The 20,465-nt window shown below is 44.1% G+C and overlaps 1 protein-coding gene across 2 annotated transcripts; it reads right to left on the bottom strand.

The window, feature by feature from the left end:
* Positions 1 to 275: 275 nt before the first annotated feature.
* On the bottom strand, positions 276 to 18,568 carry LOC121577114 (cysteine protease ATG4B). Of its 2 annotated transcripts, XM_045223584.1 has the most exons (14): positions 18,471 to 18,568; positions 17,580 to 17,681; positions 14,477 to 14,548; positions 14,248 to 14,346; positions 13,925 to 14,026; positions 13,449 to 13,521; positions 9,368 to 9,447; positions 6,975 to 7,177; positions 6,708 to 6,786; positions 6,106 to 6,251; positions 2,453 to 2,509; positions 1,146 to 1,242; positions 958 to 1,059; positions 276 to 733 (listed from the first exon to the last, which is right to left on the bottom strand). In XM_045223584.1, exons 1-14 carry the CDS (start codon positions 18,535 to 18,537, stop codon positions 666 to 668), a joined length of 1,347 nt encoding a protein of 448 aa, XP_045079519.1. In that variant the 5' UTR covers positions 18,538 to 18,568; the 3' UTR covers positions 276 to 665. The 2 variants fall into 2 exon arrangements, with proteins under 2 accessions (XP_045079519.1, XP_045079520.1); XM_045223585.1 differs by lacking the exon at positions 958 to 1,059.
* Between the last annotated feature and the right edge of the window lie 1,897 nt (positions 18,569 to 20,465).

Below are 20,465 nucleotides of genomic sequence, written 5' to 3'. Positions count from 1 at the left end.
ACTTTGTCTGCAAATTACACTCAAGCACTTTTTGGTTTACAATTTACATCAGTTAATCCAGGTAGTGACATAAGCCAAGTGTACAGAGTAAACCAAGTTCCTGACAACACCGTAGTGTGTTATGGTAATTCAGCTTTTAGGAGAGGGGAAGGCACCATATCACTTAAAGTGCACGTGTCAAACTCATTCCACAGAGGGCCGAGCGTCTGCGGGTTTTCGCTTCACCCTTGTACTTGACTGACGAATTAAGGTCACTAATTAATAAGGAACTCCCCCTCACCTGGTTGTCTAGGTCTTAATTCAAAAAAACCTGCAGACTCTCGGCCCTCCATGGAATGAGTTTGACACCTCAGACTTAAAGTAAATATTTAAAGTGTTAAGACTTAAATGGAGACAATGTGAAGATGCACATAGGACTGAAACTCAAAAATGTGTCCTGAGCTCCTGCTACCTAGTACCACCTCCTAGCAAGGAGTCTCCTCATTGGACACAGAGAGCAGTAAGTGGCTGCTCAGAAGGCGACCGTGACATCACTACACCATCGGTGCCAGACTGGTTAGTGATGTCACCAGTCATCTCCTGTCCCCTAACGGCTTCCCTTCTGATCCAGAGAATAATCGTTGGGGTTCTGCCAGGACGGAAAATAACTGTATTCCTCCTGTTCATCACAGGGACAGGATCTCAAACTCTTCATCCTCAGAATCAAAGAACCGCTCCAACCTATCTGAGAAATCTACAGGGGAGAGGGAGTGAGAAATTAGTATTTAGCAACATTATCACATCAATGTCTTAACACGTGTATAGTCTGTAAAGATACATCACATTATCTTGTCCTCAACATAATTAAATCACAGATCCAGATTCAGGATTCAAGCAAAGGTGAGTTGTAGTTTAGCACACAGCTCTCGACATTTAAATGTAACGTCCACTTGAGCCAACGTCTGCAGTTTTTTTTACCGTGAGTGCGATCTCTGCAAACGTCAGGGAAATTGCCTTTAAAAGGCGCTTTGTCGGTAGTGCAATGTCCACAACGCACCTCTGACTGAATCCCAGCCTCATCTGTAAAGAGAAATAAATCACAATATCCCTTTCCCCCGACCCCCCCACAGGTCAAGAGACTGTAGACAGAAGTGTTTGATATTTACCAGTCGTGAGGTTGAGCACGTCTACAGAGGAGGCGAAGTGTGATGGTTGACGGTCTACTAGCTCAAACATGGGCAGGCCTCCTCTAGTGTGGGACAACTGGGGGACAGGACAGTCAGTACACTCAGCACCATAGGACCCAATGCTCGAAGGGCCTGGCTAACTGAAGCACAGCAGAACTACCACATTCTTTATTTAGATCCCCGTTAGCTGACGCCTTAGAAACCACTAGTCTTCCTGGGGTCCAGAGGAATAGGGACTAACTCCTAACGGATCAGAAGTTCAGTTGTGTGTCAAGGTGAATTCTTAAAAAGGAAAGGTTCACCCATTTTTTAAAATATTATATTGTTTTTATGCATCTGATGTTCTGTCATTTCATGTTTATCTGAGTTATTGGTTATAAGCCCTTAACCAACAGTGCATTTATTTTTAACAAAAAAAGTAAAAATAAAACAACAACAAAAAAAGTGTTGAGAAAAAAAGAGCAGAAGTAAAATAAAATAACAGTAGGGAGGCTATATATACAGGGGGGTACCGGTGCAGAGTCAATCTGGCCGGTATGACGTAGCACTGTGATAAAGTCGCTCTCATGACACTGGAAGTTAAATGGGAATACGACTTTAAGATCGGGAATATTACTTTAAGATCGCGAAAACGTCTATCATAACATGTCAGATTTCAATACTGGCCGATGTCATAACTCGGCAGAATGTCTTCTCTCGAATGAGCCATTGATCATTATTTTTTGCAATATTTAAAGATTTGTAATGTTGTACTTCTTGTTGATGAAATTCGTGCTTAAAAAAAAAAATGTTTTGCTAGCTCCCAATTGACTCCCATTCACTCCTTGTCCCAGAATCGCCCAGAATGCACCGCACGGCCCATTGACGTAGCATAGGCAACGTTTTCCAGGCACATTGATCTGCAGGTTGAACATGGTGAGCTTGTAGACCAAATTGACAGTGTAGTTTGTTTAGGAGATTTTCAGCTAACTAGCTACTTTACATGCTGATATTGTCTTTGGTATTATTGTGTGTAGCTACGGTTGCTAGCTAGCTAGCCAGCCCATAGAGAGAGCATTGCATTGTGGATTTTGTAGTCGACTTGGGCTGCAACAGATTTCCACAACGATTTTCCATGTTGCTACCAACCTTATTATAATGCCAAAATGAAACATTTGTTCACAAAACATATTGTCCTCACATAGTGTTATTTAAAAATGTAAAGTAAAGGAATGAGTGGTTTTGGGTGGATTTTTTTCTTTAACCTCAGTATTTGTACCGCATAGAGAAGAAACAGCGTAACGTACCTTACGGATGCGCATACACCAGTCATCAAAGTCGTCCTCCGTTCTGCAGAAAAAACCCTGGTAAACATCAGAAAACAGGACAACTGTAGGATGTCTGCTTTACTGTGTTAAAACAAATCTGTTACAGCAAAATAGAACACATCTATCGAACTGGAATCATAAATAACCAACGTAGAGGCATTTAGCCATTCACTTCAAATAGTGTTCAGCAGAATGAGCTTTTGCTAATGCTATCATTTAGTATTTATTAGGATCCCCATTAGCTCTTCCTGGGGTCCAAACATGGTTAAAACAGTTACAGCACAACATAACAGCCTACACTGTAAATTAAACATTACATCATACAAAGACATTACTACTCTATTACAAATGTACAATATAAAATCCACAATACCACAACATTACAATGTGTGTCTAGAGTGCTTGCGTTAGTGTGTGAGTTGGTGTCTCTTCACTGTCCACGTTGTGCCTTGAGTTATGTTTTTTTTTAAATCTGATTTTACTGCTCGCTTGAGTTACTTGATGTCTGTTCTGGACTTGGACTGTGAAGAGACCCCTGGTGGCATGTCTTGTGGGGTATGTATGGGTGTTAGCTGTTTGAACAGACAGTTTGGTGCTTTCAACACACCAATACCTCTCACAGACAAGTAATGATGCAGTCAATCTCTCCTCTACTTTGAGGCAGGATAGATTGACATGTTATTGATATTAGCCCTCTGTGTACACAGCTGTGCACAGCTGGCCCAACTGTAATTTGACTATGTTCTTCTTTGTGGCACTTTACCATGTGTGACTCGTTTCAGGAAACTAGGCGTATGTCGCACGTCACGTCACTACTTCATAGGAGAGCCATTTGAATGTAATTTTTATTTTATTTTAATCAATGCGTTTTTTGGCAGAAATGCCTTCTGGAACATGTAAACTTTAATGTGCCTTAATAACAAACTTGTATGCGATCTGTAAATACGAATAAAATGGTTAAATCACGAACCTAGTTGGTTTAGCCACATAAATAGATAGATGGCACCGACAGAGAGGGCTGCCTCGCTTCTAGTCCTTAGGAAACTTTGCAGTATTTTGTTTTTTTATGTATTACTTCTTACATTAAAAAAATACTAGATATTGCTGCACTGTCAGACCTAGAAGCACAAGCATTTCGCTACACTCGCAATAACATCTGCTAACCATGTGTATGTGACCAATAAATTTGATTTGGTTTTGATTTGAAAAAGACAGCAACCTTCCCGCTAGCCATGATTGGCTGAGATAATGAGTGGGCTGGACATGCCGAGAGATGAGTTCGGACTGGTCTGCCATGTAGCACGCTTCTGTCTATACCACGAGCTGGTCAGTATGTGTAGGTAATCCTTTCTAACTTGGCTTTTTTGAAAGATATCACATAGTAGAACTACATAAGTGTTGCTCTCCACTTTCTGGAGGACCGAGTTTTGAAATCAGTGGAATTAGAGTATGATAGCTAAGGAGATGGAGAAAATTCAGGCAAATATGCAGACGGAGTCGAAAAGAGAACACACAGAAGGCTGTTGTATAAAACACCTGTCTCCGGATTACATCTTCAAACTAAGGGCAACCATGGCATCTGTGACAAAGAGGGAGAAGCGTCCATCCATGTAAACGGGTAAGAGAGTCTAGCCAGCTACATTTTCAGATATTACAAGTTTCTAATTTAGTCAAAAAGTTGTTTTCATTTTAAGTTAAAGTGTACTGTTACCTAGCTAACTAACGTTACGTTTATGATCTGTGTAGTTATATTATTCGTATCTCAGAGCCATTTGCATTGCTAGTTATAGTCGTCCTCTGTAGCTCAGCTGGTAGAGCACGGCGCTTGTAAAAATTATGCTAAATGGCATATTATTATTATTATTATAGCCTAATGTTAGCTAGCTAACATTGAACCTGGTCGGTTAGCTACCTACAGATTCATTGAGGGTAGTAACGTTATGAGTTGGGATTATGGTTAATTGTTTAGCTAGCTACATGTCTAAACAAAAGACTCCACTACTATGCAAGTAACCATTTCAATAGAATGTTCATGATGTCACTGCGACAACTGTCGCTAGACGTAGTTGGTAAATTCGCTCTGGCTATCTACTCCGATTTCAGAGAACTCTCGTCTGAGTGTGCCAGAGCGCAGAATAACTGACAAATTGATGAACGCTCAATACCCGTTGAATATGGCCGGTGTCAGTAAATGTTGGCAAAAAAGCTTAATTAAATTGTTGCCAGCAGCACAGTTGCAGTCACCAACGTTCTGGATAACATAAAAACAGCCTAACCAGCTCTGCTAGGGCGAGTAAAATGGTCAGAGTGAGCTGTTCTCTCATTTGTGTCTGGAAGTAGCTAGCAAGCTAGCCAACGTTAGCCAGTTAGCTTGGGTGCTTGGCTGCTGCTGTTAGGACAGGACGCTTGGATCAACCTTACTCCTCGGCCAGAGCGTCCAGTGTGCGCTATGAACGCTCCGAGAGCGAAACGCTCTGAATTTACGAACGGACAATCTGACAATGCTCCGAGTTTATGAACTCTGAGCACACTCTGGCACCCGTAGTATAAACCAGCCTTTAGTCTTGAAATCTCTGGTTGTTTAGAACATAGCCTAACATTAAAGAGATGGGTGGGGCTAAGGCTTTAGAGGGTGTGAACGATGCTGAATGGGTGTAGACAAAGAAGAGCTCTCCACTAGGTGTACCAAAACATTCAAGGGCAATTTTTATCAACTTTCAAAGCAGAATTACTTTCCCATTGTTCCTCAACTGTAGTGTATGATATACAATGTTCTACCTCTGAGTCTCTACTTTTATCCAATGTAAAAAACACAATTTCAAATTTTGCTACATAAGACCGAATCGAGCCGGTCGGTCACATATAACTGGGCAGTAGTCCAGGTGGGATAAAACTAACGCCTGTAGGACTTCAGTTGATTGATGTCACGAAAGCAGAGCAGACTTTATCCCAGACAGACCTCTCCCCATCTTAGCTACTGTTGCATCAATACATTTTGACCATGTCAGTTTACAATCTAGGGTTTCACCAAGCAGTTTAGTGTCCTCAACTAGTTCAATTGTCACATTTTATTATAAGATTTAGATGAGGTTTAGGGTTTAGCGAATGATTTGTCCCAAATACAATGCTTTTGATATATTTAGGACTAGTTTATTACTTCCCACCGATTCTAAAATTGACTGCAGCTCTATGTTAAGTCTGGCTGTGGTAGCCGACCTGTATAATGTTGAGTCTCAATGCTAGTGGTAGGTTATTAGTGAAAATAGAAAAAGGTGCATAGACAGCTGCCCTGGGGTATGCCCGACTCTACCTGGATTATGTTGGAGAGGCTTCCATTAAAGAACACCCTCTGTGTTCTGTTAGACAGGTAACTCTCAATCCACAATATAGCAGAGGATGTAAAGCCATAACAGATGTTTTTTTTTTTCAGCAGCAGATAATAATCGATAATGTCAAAAGCTGCACTGAAGTCTTAACAAAACAGCTCCCACAATCTTCTTATTATCGATTTATTTCAGTCATGGAGCTGAGTTTAGGTCACCCAGAAAAATCGAGTTGTACCTGCGAGCTAAAGTATTGTTCTACCTTCTTTGATCTAAAACCCACATAGGCCCCACCTCTGGTTCTCTTACCACTGCGATGGAGGGGTCTATTTCACAGATGTGCATGCGGCAGGGCGGGTGCTGAGAGTGGTAGGTGTGGTCAGGGACCTGGCTGTCCTCACAAGGCTCTACTGCAGGCTGGGTGGTGTGGGGGTCCAGGTAGATAAGCTCATCTCCTGGGGGAGGGGAAATGGAGGACAACATGCTCTACTTAGCAGCAGGAGACATTTAGTCATTTAGCAGACGCTCTTATCCAGAGCGACTTACATTATCTTTTTATTTTATTTTTCAATTGTTAAATCCACTTCAAATCAGTGTAGATGGAAAGGGAGGAGACAGGTTAAAGAAGGATTTTTAAGGGGGGGGGGGGGTGCAACTCAATATTAGGAAGGTGTTCCTAATGTTTGGTATACTCAGTGTATACATCGACTGTCTTTGAGCTGGATATCAAAAATATGTTAAGCAAATGACAAGACTGTACAGTGTTTGTTTGTAGCTGAACGATTCAGGCGCTAGTAAGCAATTGTGTTTTAAGGCTTTTTCATAAGCAAATTATCTTTCTTCAGATGTGTGGTTAGTGTACAGAACATGCCAGCATAGCCTATGAAGTAATGTTAGTGTACAGAACATACCAACATAGCCTATGAAGTAATGGGCACTGTTGGGTTTCCCTCCGATGACACCAAGGCACTGGGGCAGCTGGAAGCATTGCTGTGAAGAGGAGAAACAGAAAGAGAGGTCATTTAAAAAGAGGCACTTGACAATGGTTGAGCCTTTAAATAGTACCAGGTGATGTTCTGGTCATTTAGCAACCAAACTGTCCGTGTCTACATTTCAATTCAATTCAATGCAAATTGTGCATTATTTTGGTATGGTTGGTGAACACGCCTCTGTCCCACCTTCAGCGTCTCAATGTAGGCCTTGTTGATATCGCTCAGGCCCAGCCTGAGAGGGATGAGAAGCACCAGAGGCTTCCAGAGTGTCGTCTCCTCCTCAGCCAGGGCACAGGCCCCTTCCAGGCAGCCGTTATGCTTCGGCATCCCCCCCTGGGTCTCCGCACACGCTGCTCCACCGTAGTCCAGCCAGGGCATACACAGCCGCTCTGGGGAGAAGAACACAACGTACGGTTGAACGTCGGAAGTTTACACACACTTAGATTGGAGTCATTATAACGCGTTTTTTTTTTTCAACCCCTCCACGTTACAAGCGCCATGCTCTACCAACTGAGCTACAGGGGGGGACTCACTCATCTCATAATGTCAGTAGCCTGTCACCCATCTATTATTATGGTGAAGACTGGTCCATAGGTGGTCCACAAGATCCCTTGGGTTACCTGGACTATGTTAACGTCATGAGTAACAGTTGATGCCCCTTCCTCTTTAAATCATGAAGTACCCAGTGGTGTGGGAGAGGGAGCGTACCCAGTGGTGTGGGAGAGGGAGCGTACCCAGTGGTGTGGGAGAGGGAGCGTACCCAGTGGTGTGGGAGAGGGAGCGTACCCAGTGGTGTGGGAGAGGGAGCGTACCCAGTGGTGTGGGAGAGGGAGCGTACCCAGTGGTGTGGGAGAGGGAGCGTACCCAGTGGTGTGGGAGAGGGAGCGTACCCAGTGGTGTGGGAGAGGGAGCGTACCCAGTGGTGTGGGAGAGGGAGCGTACCCAGTGGTGTGGGAGAGGGAGCGTACCCAGTGGTGTGGGAGATGGGAGCGTACCCAGTGGGTCTTACGTGAGGGAGCGCTAAAAAATGAAATGTAAATGAGTCATAATTTCCTCCGTTTGTCCAGACAGAAGTAGCCTATTGAATAGCCTATCATTATATAGAATATGCATAAAATGGATCCTCCAATTGCAACATATGCCTATACCCACACATATTGTCTCAAGATTATATATATATATATTTAAATACCCTCAAAACACCAAGTTAGGCATACCTAATTTCAAAATGGGCCATCACTGTCAATCGTGAATGATAATTCACGTTTTGCCAGTGAAACTGCATCTGCACGCCAATCATTTGATCGCTCTCAATCAGTTTCACGGGAATAGCCTATGCATTTTAATCTCATTGAATTGCTGTTTTTAACGAACATCAAGGCAGACACGGTGAATATAGATTTTTTTTTGTTTTGTTTTACGTTCTGATTGGCCAAGAGGTTAAGCCTCTGCTGGGCCTCCCACCAGAGAGAAGACAGGGAAGAGACCACGTACCTCTAGGCTGCTACACATATTTATTCGTTTTGTCATTCTATCGTTTTTCATGGCATTTACGTGGTAATTAAATAGAATTTATCAGAATAAATTTTCCCAGAAATAGTTTTTACCAGCTCCGTGTATTCTCAAATTGAAAAAGGTGAGGGAGCACCGGTCCTCAACGCTACGGCAGCAATACACCCCTGGAAGTACCATGACTGATGCCCCCCTCTTTAACGGCATACACTGAGTGTACAAAACATTAGGAACTCCTTCCTAATATTGAGTTGCACCCCCTTTTGCCCTCAGAAGAGCCTCAATTCGTCGGGGCCATGGACTCTACAAGGTGTCGAAAGCGTTCCACAGGGATGCTGGCCCATGTTGACTCCAATGCTTCCCACAGTTGGCTGGATGTCCTTTGGGTGGTGGACCATTGTTGATACACTCAGGAAACTGTTGAGTGTGAAAAACCCAGCAGAGTTGCAGTTCTTGACACAAACCGGTGCACCTGGCACCTACTACCATACCCTGTTCAAATACACTTAAATATTTTGTCTTGCCCATTCACCCTCTGAATGGCTCACATACACAATCCATGTCAATTGTCTCAAGGCTTAAAAATAATTATTTAACCTGTCTCCTCCCCCTTAATCTACACTGATTGAAGTGGATTGAACAAGTGACATCAATAAGGGATCGTAACTTTCACCTGGATTCACCTGGTCAGTCTATGTCATAGAATGTTTTGTACACTCAGTGTATGTTCTATACATTTATGAGGCATAGTGTTAATCCTGAAGTACCATGACTGATGCCCCCCTCTTTAACCACATGTTCTATACATTGATGAGGCATTGTGGTAATCATGAAGTATTATGACTGATGCCCCCCTCTTTAACCACATGTTCTATACAGTGATGAGGCATTGTGGTAATCAGTATTATGACTGATGCCCCCCTCTTTAACCACATGTTCTATACATTGATGAGGCATTGTGTTAATCAAGTACCATGCCTGATGCCCCCCTCTTTAACCACATGTTCTATACAGTGATGAGGCATTGTGGTAATCAGGAAGTATTATGACTGATGTTCACTACTCACTGATCTCCTCCATCACCACAGTGTTGTCCATAGCAACATGTACCGCCAGGCGACTCCACGAGTCAAACACAGTTAGCTTCCTGGGGGGGGAGACGGACGATATTCAACACAGTTAGTTTCCTGGGGGGGAGACGGACGATATTCAACACAGTTAGTTTCCTGGGGGAGACGGACGATATTCAACACAGTTAGTTTCCTGGGGGGGAGACGGACGATATTCAACACAGTTAGTTTCCTGGGGGGAGACGGACGATATTCAACAGTTAGTTTCCTGGGGGGAGACGGACGATATTCAACACAGTTAGTTTCCTGGGGGAGACGGACGATATTCAACACAGTTAGTTTCCTGGGGGGAGACGGACGATATTCAACAGTTAGTTTCCTGGGGGGAGACGGACGATATTCAACACAGTTAGTTTCCTGGGGGAGACGGACGATATTCAACACAGTTAGTTTCCTGGGGGGAGACGGACGATATTCAACACAGTTAGTTTCCTGGTGGGGAGACGGACGATATTCAACACAGTTAGTTTCCTGGGGGAGACGGACGATATTCAACACAGTTAGTTTCCTGGGGGAGACGGACGATATTCAACACAGTTAGTTTCCTGGGGGGAGACGGACGATATTCAACACAGTTAGTTTCCTGGGGGAAGACGGACGATATTCAACACAGTTAGTTTCCTGGGGGGAGACGGACGATATTCAACACAGTTAGTTTCCTGGGGGGAGAGGGACGATATTCAACACAGTTAGTTTCCTGGGGGAGACGGACGATATTCAACACAGTTAGTTTCCTGGGGGGAGACGGACGATATTCAACACAGTTAGTTTCCCTGGGGGAGACGGACGATATTCAACACAGTTAGTTTCCTGGGGGAGACGGACGATATTCAACACAGTTAGTTTCCTGGGGGAGACGGACGATATTCAACACAGTTAGTTTCCTGGGGGAGACGGACGATATTCAACACAGTTAGTTTCCTGGGGGAGACGGACGATATTCAACACAGTTAGTTTCCTGGGGGGAGACGGACGATATTCAACACAGTTAGTTTCCTGGGGGGGAGACGGACGATATTCAACACAGTTAGTTTCCTGGGGGGAGACGGACGATATTCAACACAGTTAGTTTCCTGGGGGAGACGGACGATATTCAACACAGTTAGTTTCCTGGGGGAGACGGACGATATTCAACACAGTTAGTTTCCTGGGGGAGACGGACGATATTCAACACAGTTAGTTTCCTGGGGGGAGACGGACGATATTCAACACAGTTAGTTTCCTGGGGGAGACGGACGATATTCAACACAGTTAGTTTCCTGGGGGGAGACGGACGATATTCAACACAGTTAGTTTCCTGGGGGGAGACGGACGATATTCAACACAGTTAGTTTCCTGGGGGAGACGGACGATATTCAACACAGTTAGTTTCCTGGGGGAGACGGACGATATTCAACACAGTTAGTTTCCTGGGGGGAGACAGACGATATTCAACACAGTTAGTTTCCTGGGGGGAGACGGACGATATTCAACACAGTTAGTTTCCTGGGGGGAGACGGACGATATTCAACACAGTTAGTTTCCTGGGGGGAGACGGACGATATTCAACACAGTTAGTTTCCTGGGGGGAGACGGACGATATTCAACACAGTTAGTTTCCTGGGGGGAGACGGACGATATTCAACACAGTTAGTTTCCTGGGGGGGAGAGCGGACGATATTCAACACAGTTAGTTTCCTGGGGGAGACGGACGATATTCAACACAGTTAGTTTCCTGGGGGAGACGGACGATATTCAACACAGTTAGTTTCCTGGGGGAGACGGATGATATTCAACACAGTTAGTTTCCTGGGGGAGACGGACGATATTCAACACAGTTAGTTTCCTGGGGGGGAAGACGGACGATATTCAACACAGTTAGTTTCCTGGGGGGAAGACGGACGATATTCAACACAGTTAGTTTCCTGGGGGGAGACGGACGATATTCAACACAGTTAGTTTCCTGGGGGGAGACGGACGATATTCAACACAGTTAGTTTCCTGGGGGAGACGGACGATATTCAACACAGTTAGTTTCCTGGGGGGGAGACGGACGATATTCAACACAGTTAGTTTCCTGGGGGGGAGACGGACGATATTCAACAGTTAGTTTCCTGGGGGAGACGGACGATATTCAACACAGTTAGTTTCCTGGGGGGGAGACGGACGATATTCAACACAGTTAGTTTCCTGGGGGAGACGGACGATATTCAACACAGTTAGTTTCCTGGGGGGAGACGGACGATATTCAACACAGTTAGTTTCCTGGGGGAGACGGACGATATTCAACACAGTTAGTTTCCTGGGGGAGACGGACGATATTCAACACAGTTAGTTTCCTGGGGGGAGACGGACGATATTCAACACAGTTAGTTTCCTGGGGGAGACGGACGATATTCAACACAGTTAGTTTCCTGGGGAGACGGACGATATTCAACACAGTTAGTTTCCTGGGGGGAGACGGACGATATTCAACACAGTTAGTTTCCTGGGGGGAGACGGACGATATTCAACACAGTTAGTTTCCTGGGGGAGACGGACGATATTCAACACAGTTAGTTTCCTGGGGGAGACGGACGATATTCAACACAGTTAGTTTCCTGGGGGGAGACGGACGATATTCAACACAGTTAGTTTCCTGGGGGGGAGACGGACGATATTCAACACAGTTAGTTTCCTGGGGGGAGACGGACGATATTCAACACAGTTAGTTTCCTGGGGGGAGACGGACGATATTCAACACAGTTAGTTTCCTGGGGGGGAGACGGACGATATTCAACACAGTTAGTTTCCTGGGGGGGAGACGGACGATATTCAACACAGTTAGTTTCCCGGGGGGGAGACGGACGATATTCAACACAGTTAGTTTCCTGGGGGGAGACGGACGATATTCAACACAGTTAGTTTCCTGGGGGAGACGGACGATATTCAACACAGTTAGTTTCCTGGGGGGAGACGGACGATATTCAACACAGTTAGTTTCCCGGGGGGGAGACGGACGATATTCAACACAGTTAGTTTCCTGGGGGGAGACGGACGATATTCAACACAGTTAGTTTCCTGGGGGAGACGGACGATATTCAACACAGTTAGTTTCCTGGGGGAGACGGACGATATTCAACACAGTTAGTTTCCTGGGGGGAGACGGACGATATTCAACACAGTTAGTTTCCTGGGGGAGACGGACGATATTCAACACAGTTAGTTTCCTGGGGGAGACGGACGATATTCAACACAGTTAGTTTCCTGGGGGGAGACGGACGATATTCAACACAGTTAGTTTCCTGGGGGGGAGACGGACGATATTCAACACAGTTAGTTTCCTGGGGGGAGACGGACGATATTCAACACAGTTAGTTTCCTGGGGGAGACGGACGATATTCAACACAGTTAGTTTCCTGGGGGAGACGGACGATATTCAACACAGTTAGTTTCCTGGGGGGGAGACGGACGATATTCAACACAGTTAGTTTCCTGGGGGGAGACGGACGATATTCAACAGTTAGTTTCCTGGGGGGAGACGGACGATATTCAACACAGTTAGTTTCCTGGGGGAGACGGACGATATTCAACACAGTTAGTTTCCTGGGGGGAGACGGACGATATTCAACACAGTTAGTTTCCTGGGGGAGACAGACGATATTCAACACAGTTAGTTTCCTGGGGGAGACGGACGATATTCAACAAGTTAGTTTCCTGGGGGGAGACGGACGATATTCAACAAAGTTAGTTTCCTGGGGGGAGACGGACGATATTCAACACAGTTAGTTTCCTGGGGGGGAGACGGACGATATTCAACACAGTTAGTTTCCTGGGGGGGAGACGGACGATATTCAACACAGTTAGTGTTTACAGTCATCATCTAAAAACTAAGGGACTGATTTCCTGACATAGATTAAGACTAGTCCTGGACTAATTCTTAATTGAGCATGATTTTTTTTTATCCAGGACTAGTCTTAAATCAGGCCGAAAGTGTACAGTCATTATCTAGTAACTAAATGATCATCTAGAGACTAAGTGATGAGGTCACGCTACTTACTTCAGTACCTGTGCCACTGTGTTTGGTCCGTACCACTGACCTATAGGCTTCCCCTCCCCGACTCCCATCTGGGCTGCAGTACACAGACAGACAGACAGACAGACAGACAACTGCTGTTAGTGTCATCCCAATAAAGATGTTGTTATACTGATGCTGTCATCCCAATAAAGATGTTGTTATACCGATGCTGTCATCCTAATAAAGATGTTGTTATACCAATGCTGTCATCCCAATAAAGATGTTGTTATACCGATGCTGTCATCCCAATAAAGATGTTGTTATACTGATGCTGTCATCCTAATAAAGATGTTGTTATACTGATGCTGTCATCCCAATAAAGATGTTGTTATACTGATGCTGTCATCCTAATAAAGATGTTGTTATGTCGATGCTGTCATCCCAATAAAGATGTTGTTATACCGATGCTGTCATCCCAATAAAGATGTTGTTATAATGAATTACATGTCAGTATTTACCAATCTGATGTAAAGAATAGTAGCTGTCTTTCTTGTCAAGGAAGGCGTTGAGGATACTGATGTACTCATCTCTCTGAGGCTGGTCTCTCACCCATCTCCAGTCTGCATAACAGAAACACCATTATAGTTTGCTATGTGAAACAAGTGCTCCATTGAACAGTGTACTTACTACAGTGCAATAAGAGATCTGTACCACACAGTGCCAGAGATCGTTCGGTGCAGTACATCTTGAATAATAGAAGCTAATGTTGAAAGCATTACCACTAGCTGTATGCTTCAGGGAACAGATTACGGTAAATAATTAGTAAAGCAGTCATCCATACCTCGGCCTAGATGCCTGCAGACCAGGGCCTCGCCTAGGATCATCTGTCCACATCGCAGCATGCATCCCCAGCCTGTGTCGGACGTAGGCCCTGTCCCTCCTGGAACACATTGAAACAATCTGCACCTGATAGGCTAATCTTATTGGCATTACAATCAAAATGCTAGCTATGCTACTGCAGTACCAGGGGTCTATTCTGTGGCCTGCTATAGTAGGTTTGGGCTACTCACCAATGGGTGGGAAGTTTTTTCTGTAGGTGAACCATAATCGTGAAGTGACGTCTGAAAGAATGTCATCCCTTTCTAGATAAACAAAGACAATGAGTTAGCTAAGAAGCGATGCCTTCTGTTAGCCTGGTTGCCGTCTCTATTCAGCTATTCCATGCCACTCCTTGGCACTTGGTGTCATTTGCCAAAAAGAGACTGGCCTTTCGGCAATCTCGAGAAGATCAGAGGATTTGATCCTGATTCAATAACCCTCACAGCTATCATTCAAATCACAATGTTTATGCAAATTAGACTGATAGGAAAACTTTCTAACTTAATTCATACATTTGATTGGAAATATTCTAACATTGGGCATTCTGAGATACCGTGACGAGATCCTGAGGCCCTATTGTCGTGCCATTCATCCGCCGCCATCACCTCATGTTTCAGCATGATAATGCACAGCCCTAAGATTTATACACACTCCTGAAAGCTGAAAATGTCCCAGTTCTTCCATGGCGTGCACACTTCACTGACATGTCAGTCATTGAGCATGTTTGGGATGCTCTGGATCGAAGTATACGACAGCGTGTTCCAGTTCCTGCCAATATCTCAGCAACTTCGCACAGCCATTGAAGAGGAGTGGGACAACATTCCACAGGCCACAATCAACAGCCTGATCAACTCTTTGCGAAGGAGATGTGTCACCCTGCATGAGGCAAATGGTGGTCACACCAGACACTGACTGGTCTTCTGATTCACGGCCCTACCTTTAAAAAAAAAGTTATCTGTGACCAACAGATGCAAATCTGTATTCCCAGTCATGTGAAATCCATAGATTAGGGCCTAACTAATTTATTTCAATTGACTGATTTCCTTATATGAACTGTATCTTTGAAATTGTTGCATGTTGTATGAACCGAATCTTTGAAAATTGTTGCATGTTGTGTTGATATTTTTGTTCAGAATATATTGTTACTTCTGGGACACGCATTGGGCTAGGCTACTGTGCTAGGCTACTGTGCTAGGCTACTGGGCTAGGCTACTGGGCTAGGCTACTGGGCTAGGCTACTGGTTCAAGAGGAATAGAGAGAGGATGGAAGAGAGAGCCAGGTGGAGATGCATGGGTTGTGCAAGGGAACAGTGAATACAGAGTTGTGTAAATCAGAAGTTAATTCATAGGCTGGGATATTAATCTACCATTCGTATGCTAGCCTATACACCGAGTGTGCAAAACATTAAGAACACCTTCCTAATATTGAGCATGAAAAACCCAAATGCATTGCAGTTCTTGACACAAACCGGTGCGCCTGGGCCTACTACCATACCCCTGTTCAAAAGCACTTAAATATTTTGTCTTGCCCATTCACCCTCTGAATGGCACACATACACAATCCATGTCTCAATTGTCTCAAGTCTTGAAAATCCTTCTTTAACCCGTCTCCTCCCCCTTCATCTACACTGATTGGAGTGGATTTAACAGGTGACATCAGTAAGGGATCATAGCTTTCACCTGGATTCACCTGGCCAGTCTTTCATGGAAAGAGCAGTTGTTTGTACACTGTTTTGTACACTCAGTGTACATTAGGCCTGGCTTACTGCAGTGAGTTTAGGTGACCAACACCTGTGCTATGCAAGCCAGATCTTTGTCAGTTTAATTAAAATGTGCAATAACAAAAGTATAGTGCCTAGGCCTTTTTAATGAAACCTTGGCTGTTGATGTAGGCAACAGATCGCAAAGCAGGCAATCCCTGATTCCCCACTGAGCTCCTTTTTGGAAATTGCAAGTTCACTTTCTCATCCATAAAACGCATAAAAGTGCCAGTGTGCTGTCCAGCAGCTCACAGCCGCAGGATGGGGAGCCTTTTCATTAGGACGGACGTCCACGGTGGATAGCTAAAATAATAATTATGACCACATTTCCTCAATTTAAACATTCGGCCTATGGGGACGCCTATACATTCGGCCTATGGGGACGCCTATACATTCGGCAGCCAATCACGAGTGACGAGAGTAGCCTTTTATCGTCTCGACATGATGTTGAAATATCTTCATGCCCACAATAAAAAACAACAACATTAAGCTTCTGTCAGACTCAATTAAATGAAACATTTTAAAGAATTAGGCTACGGGGGCAGTTTGAAAAAAAAAAACGAATGTCAATTCAGAAAGTATCCCGTGTACCCTGTCAGGACTCCATCTTAACAATAGAGAGGAAAATAACTGAAATGGGCATAACAAAATGTCAAAGTCATGATGATTAGCAAGTGTGAGGAATGATGACAGGTGCCAGTTTTTGCGTTTCTTTCCACTCATTAATGAGATGCAACTGAAGCAAACTTAGCTCATTTGAATCATGTAGGCTAATTTCCGTATCATTATTTCTCTCTCTCACTACATTTTAGTCATTTAGCAGACGCTCTTATCCAGAGTGACTTACATTTTTATTTTATTTTTTTCCATACTGGAATCGAACCCAACTGAGCTACATCCCTGCCGGCCATTCCCTCCCCTACCCTGGACGACGCTGGGCCAATTGAGCGCCGCCCCATGGGTCTCCCGGTCGCGGCCGGCTACGACAGAGCCTGGATTCGAACCAGGATCTCTAGTGGCACAGCTAGCACTGCAATGCAGTGCCTTAGACCACTGCGCCACTCGGGAGATGGCATCCTCTCTAGCCACTTCGAACAACATGATCTTGAATTGACACTGCCTTCTCATGAGGGAATGACCGCAGCAGGTTACTGTTGTTCTTTAAGTTGTAATTCTATATTAATGTTGTCATGGAAAATTTTAAAATGTTGTTTCCAACTGCCAATCAGAAACTGCGCCGTAAATCCAGCTGCATATTGAACGTTGAGATTGCTGCAAGGGCAGTCTCTTTGGCAAATGACATGGAGTGGAAGGTTAGCTAAAAAGACTGGGACTCAGACTAGCCTTTTGCTGCTTGCAGTATGCCTTTACGTACCATCTATGTACTGTAGCTAAGCCTATGTGTTTGTTCTATAGGCCTATACTTCTGCATTTACATTTTGACTAATGGAATCATTCCATATTTCACAGTAATGTAGCAAGGATAAAACACACAACATTGACACCACCTCGCTGATCTGCTGTCTCCAGTTACCTGTGAGTGCGTTGAATTCTTTCCCCAAGATCCACACAGGCTCCGAGGTCTCTGGAAAATCTTCAAACTCTCCAAAGCGAAGTGTGTCGTATGTGAGAGTAGCTGAAATATATAAGTACATTTGAACACCTTGCTACATAGATTACAGACACACACACACACACACACACACCAGGGAGCCATATTTGAACAAGAAATCATTCATGATCTGACTTTGTCATCTTTATACAAATGACCACTGTGACAGTTCATTGTATATTGATTTAAATAACATTAGGGCTATTAGCTTTGGTTCAAGCACTTTCAGCACTGCAAAACAGACTCACTCAATGCAGTTTGACAGCTGAACTAGTTAGCTAGCTGGCTTGGCTAGATAGCCTAGGATGGGATTGCGACAGAGAATGACATTGCAAATATATTTGGCTTGCTAGTTATGAGACCATCCTTTCAGCAGTTGTTGGTAGATATCTATATAGCTAGTGACACTGTTGAACAATAACGTTAGTTTACATTGGCGTAGACGCCAGAAACGACTTTTCTTGGAAGTCATGGACCCAGTTCTGCTAGCTAACCGATGTCAAGGACAGAAAGTAGCCTTCACGTTCGTTTGTTGTTTTCAGTTTAAAATACACTGACTGCTTGGTTAGCTAGACCAGAATAGTTTAGGCTGTCTGTCTGGATGGGTTGATAGCAATGACTGGTTAATAGCCAACGTAACTGGCTAGCTAGCTAGCTATTGACTATTTGATTCACATTCAACAATAGATGTAACGTTAAACCTCAACTGATGTACACATTGGAATCCTGTATGAAACATAGCTCGCTACATGAGGCTTGCTTTTGTTCAGAGGCTGGCCAAAATACAAAAACGTTAAATCATTGTTTTCCTACCTGCATCCATCCCGACAGCGTTTAACCTTATGTTGTTGTTAATCAGTCCAACAGAAAGAAATATCATACGGCCAATGAGAAATGAATACCGCAGACTATTGTTTACAGTATCCAATCAGAGTTTCTGCTTTGGGCGGGGCAAATATCTTTCGTCCAATAACAATCCATTGATCGCATCCTAGGCGCAACATCTCTGTAGATCTGTTGGTAGTTTTGATAGACTGCACTGAGTGCGATTCAACGTGATTTCTTGCTACACATAGGATGAAGATCAGCGAAACTAGGCAAACTGACTGCCACGAACAACCCAAGTAAACAGGAAGTCAGAGAAGAAAGGAGTTCTTCTACGTTTCAGTCCCACTGAGGTATAATTAAATAATAAGGGCCCAGGAGGTGTGGTATTTGGCCAATATACCACTGCTAAGTGCTGTTCTTCTGTACGACGCAAAGCGGACTGCCTGGATACAGCCCTGCCTGGATAATTTTCATCATAGATACACGTCAACTATGACAGTCAAATTGAGAAGAAAAAAATCCAGAAAATCACATTGTAGGATTTTTTATGAATTTATTTGCAAATTATGGTGGAAAATAAGTATTTGGTCACCTACAAACAAGCAAGATTTCTGGCTCTCACAGACCTTTAACTTCTTCTTTAAGAGGCTCCTCTGTCCTCCACTCGTTACCTGTATTAATGGCACCTGTTTGAACTTGTTATCAGTATAAAAGACACCTGTCCACAACCTCAAACAGTCACACTCCAAACTCCACTATGGCCAAGACCAAAGAGCTGTCAAAGGACACCAGAAACAAAATTGTAGACCTGCACCAGGCTGGGAAGACTGAATCTGCAATAGGTAAGCAGCTTGGTTTGAAGAAATCAACTGTGGGAGCAATTATTAGGAAATGGAAGACATACAAGACCACTGATAATCTCCCTCGATCTGGGGCTCCACGCACGATCTCACCCCGTGGGGTCAAAATGATCACAAGAACGGTGAGCAAAAATCCCAGAACCACACGGGGGGACCTAGTGAATGACCTGCAGAGAGCTGGGACCAAAGTAACAAAGCCTACCATCAGTAACCCACTACGCCGCCAGGGACTCAAATCCTGCAGTGCCAGACGTGTCCCCCTGCTTAAGCCAGTACATGTCCAGGCCCGTCTGAAGTTTGCTAGAGTGGATTTGGATGATCCAGAAGAGGATTGGGAGAATGTCATATGGTCAGATGAAACCAAAATATAACTTTTTGGTAAAAACTCAACTCGTCGTGTTTGGAGGACAAAGAATGCTGAGTTGCATCCAAAGAACACCATACCTACTGTGAAGCATGGGGGTGGAAACATCATGCTTTGGGGCTGTTTTTTCTGCAAAGGGACCAGGACGACTGATCCGTGTAAAGGAAAGAATGAATGGGGCCATGTATCGTGAGATTTTGAGTGAAAACCTCCTTCCATCAGCAAGGGCATTGAAGATGAAACGTGGCTGGGTCTTTCAGCATGACAATGATCCCAAACACACCGCCCGGGCAACGAAGGAGTGGCTTCGTAAGAAGCATTTCAAGGTCCTGGAGTGGCCTAGCCAGTCTCCAGATCTCAACCCCATAGAAAATCTTTGGAGGGACTTGAAAGTCTGTGTTGCCCAGCGACAGCCCCAAAACATCACTGCTCTAGAGGAGATCTGCATGGAGGAATGGGCCAAAATACCAGCAACAGTGTGTGAAAACCTTGTGAAGACTTACAGAAAATGTTTGACCTGTGTCATTGCCAACAAAGGGTATATAACAAAGTATTAAGAAACTTTTGTTATTGACCAAATACTTATTTTCCACCATAATTTGCAAATAAATTCATTAAAAATCCTACAGCGTGATTTTCTGGATTTCTTTTCCTCATTTTGTCTGTCATAGTTGACGTGTACCTATGATGAAAATTACAGGCCTCTCTCATCTTTTTAAGTGGGAGAACTTGCACAATTGGTGGCTGACTAAATAC

Source organism: Coregonus clupeaformis, chromosome 11 (genome assembly GCF_020615455.1).
Source record: "Coregonus clupeaformis isolate EN_2021a chromosome 11, ASM2061545v1, whole genome shotgun sequence".
Taxonomy (NCBI): domain Eukaryota; kingdom Metazoa; phylum Chordata; class Actinopteri; order Salmoniformes; family Salmonidae; genus Coregonus; species Coregonus clupeaformis.
The sequence above is the reverse complement of the archived record's forward strand: the minus strand, read 5'-3'. Positions and strand labels throughout refer to the sequence as shown.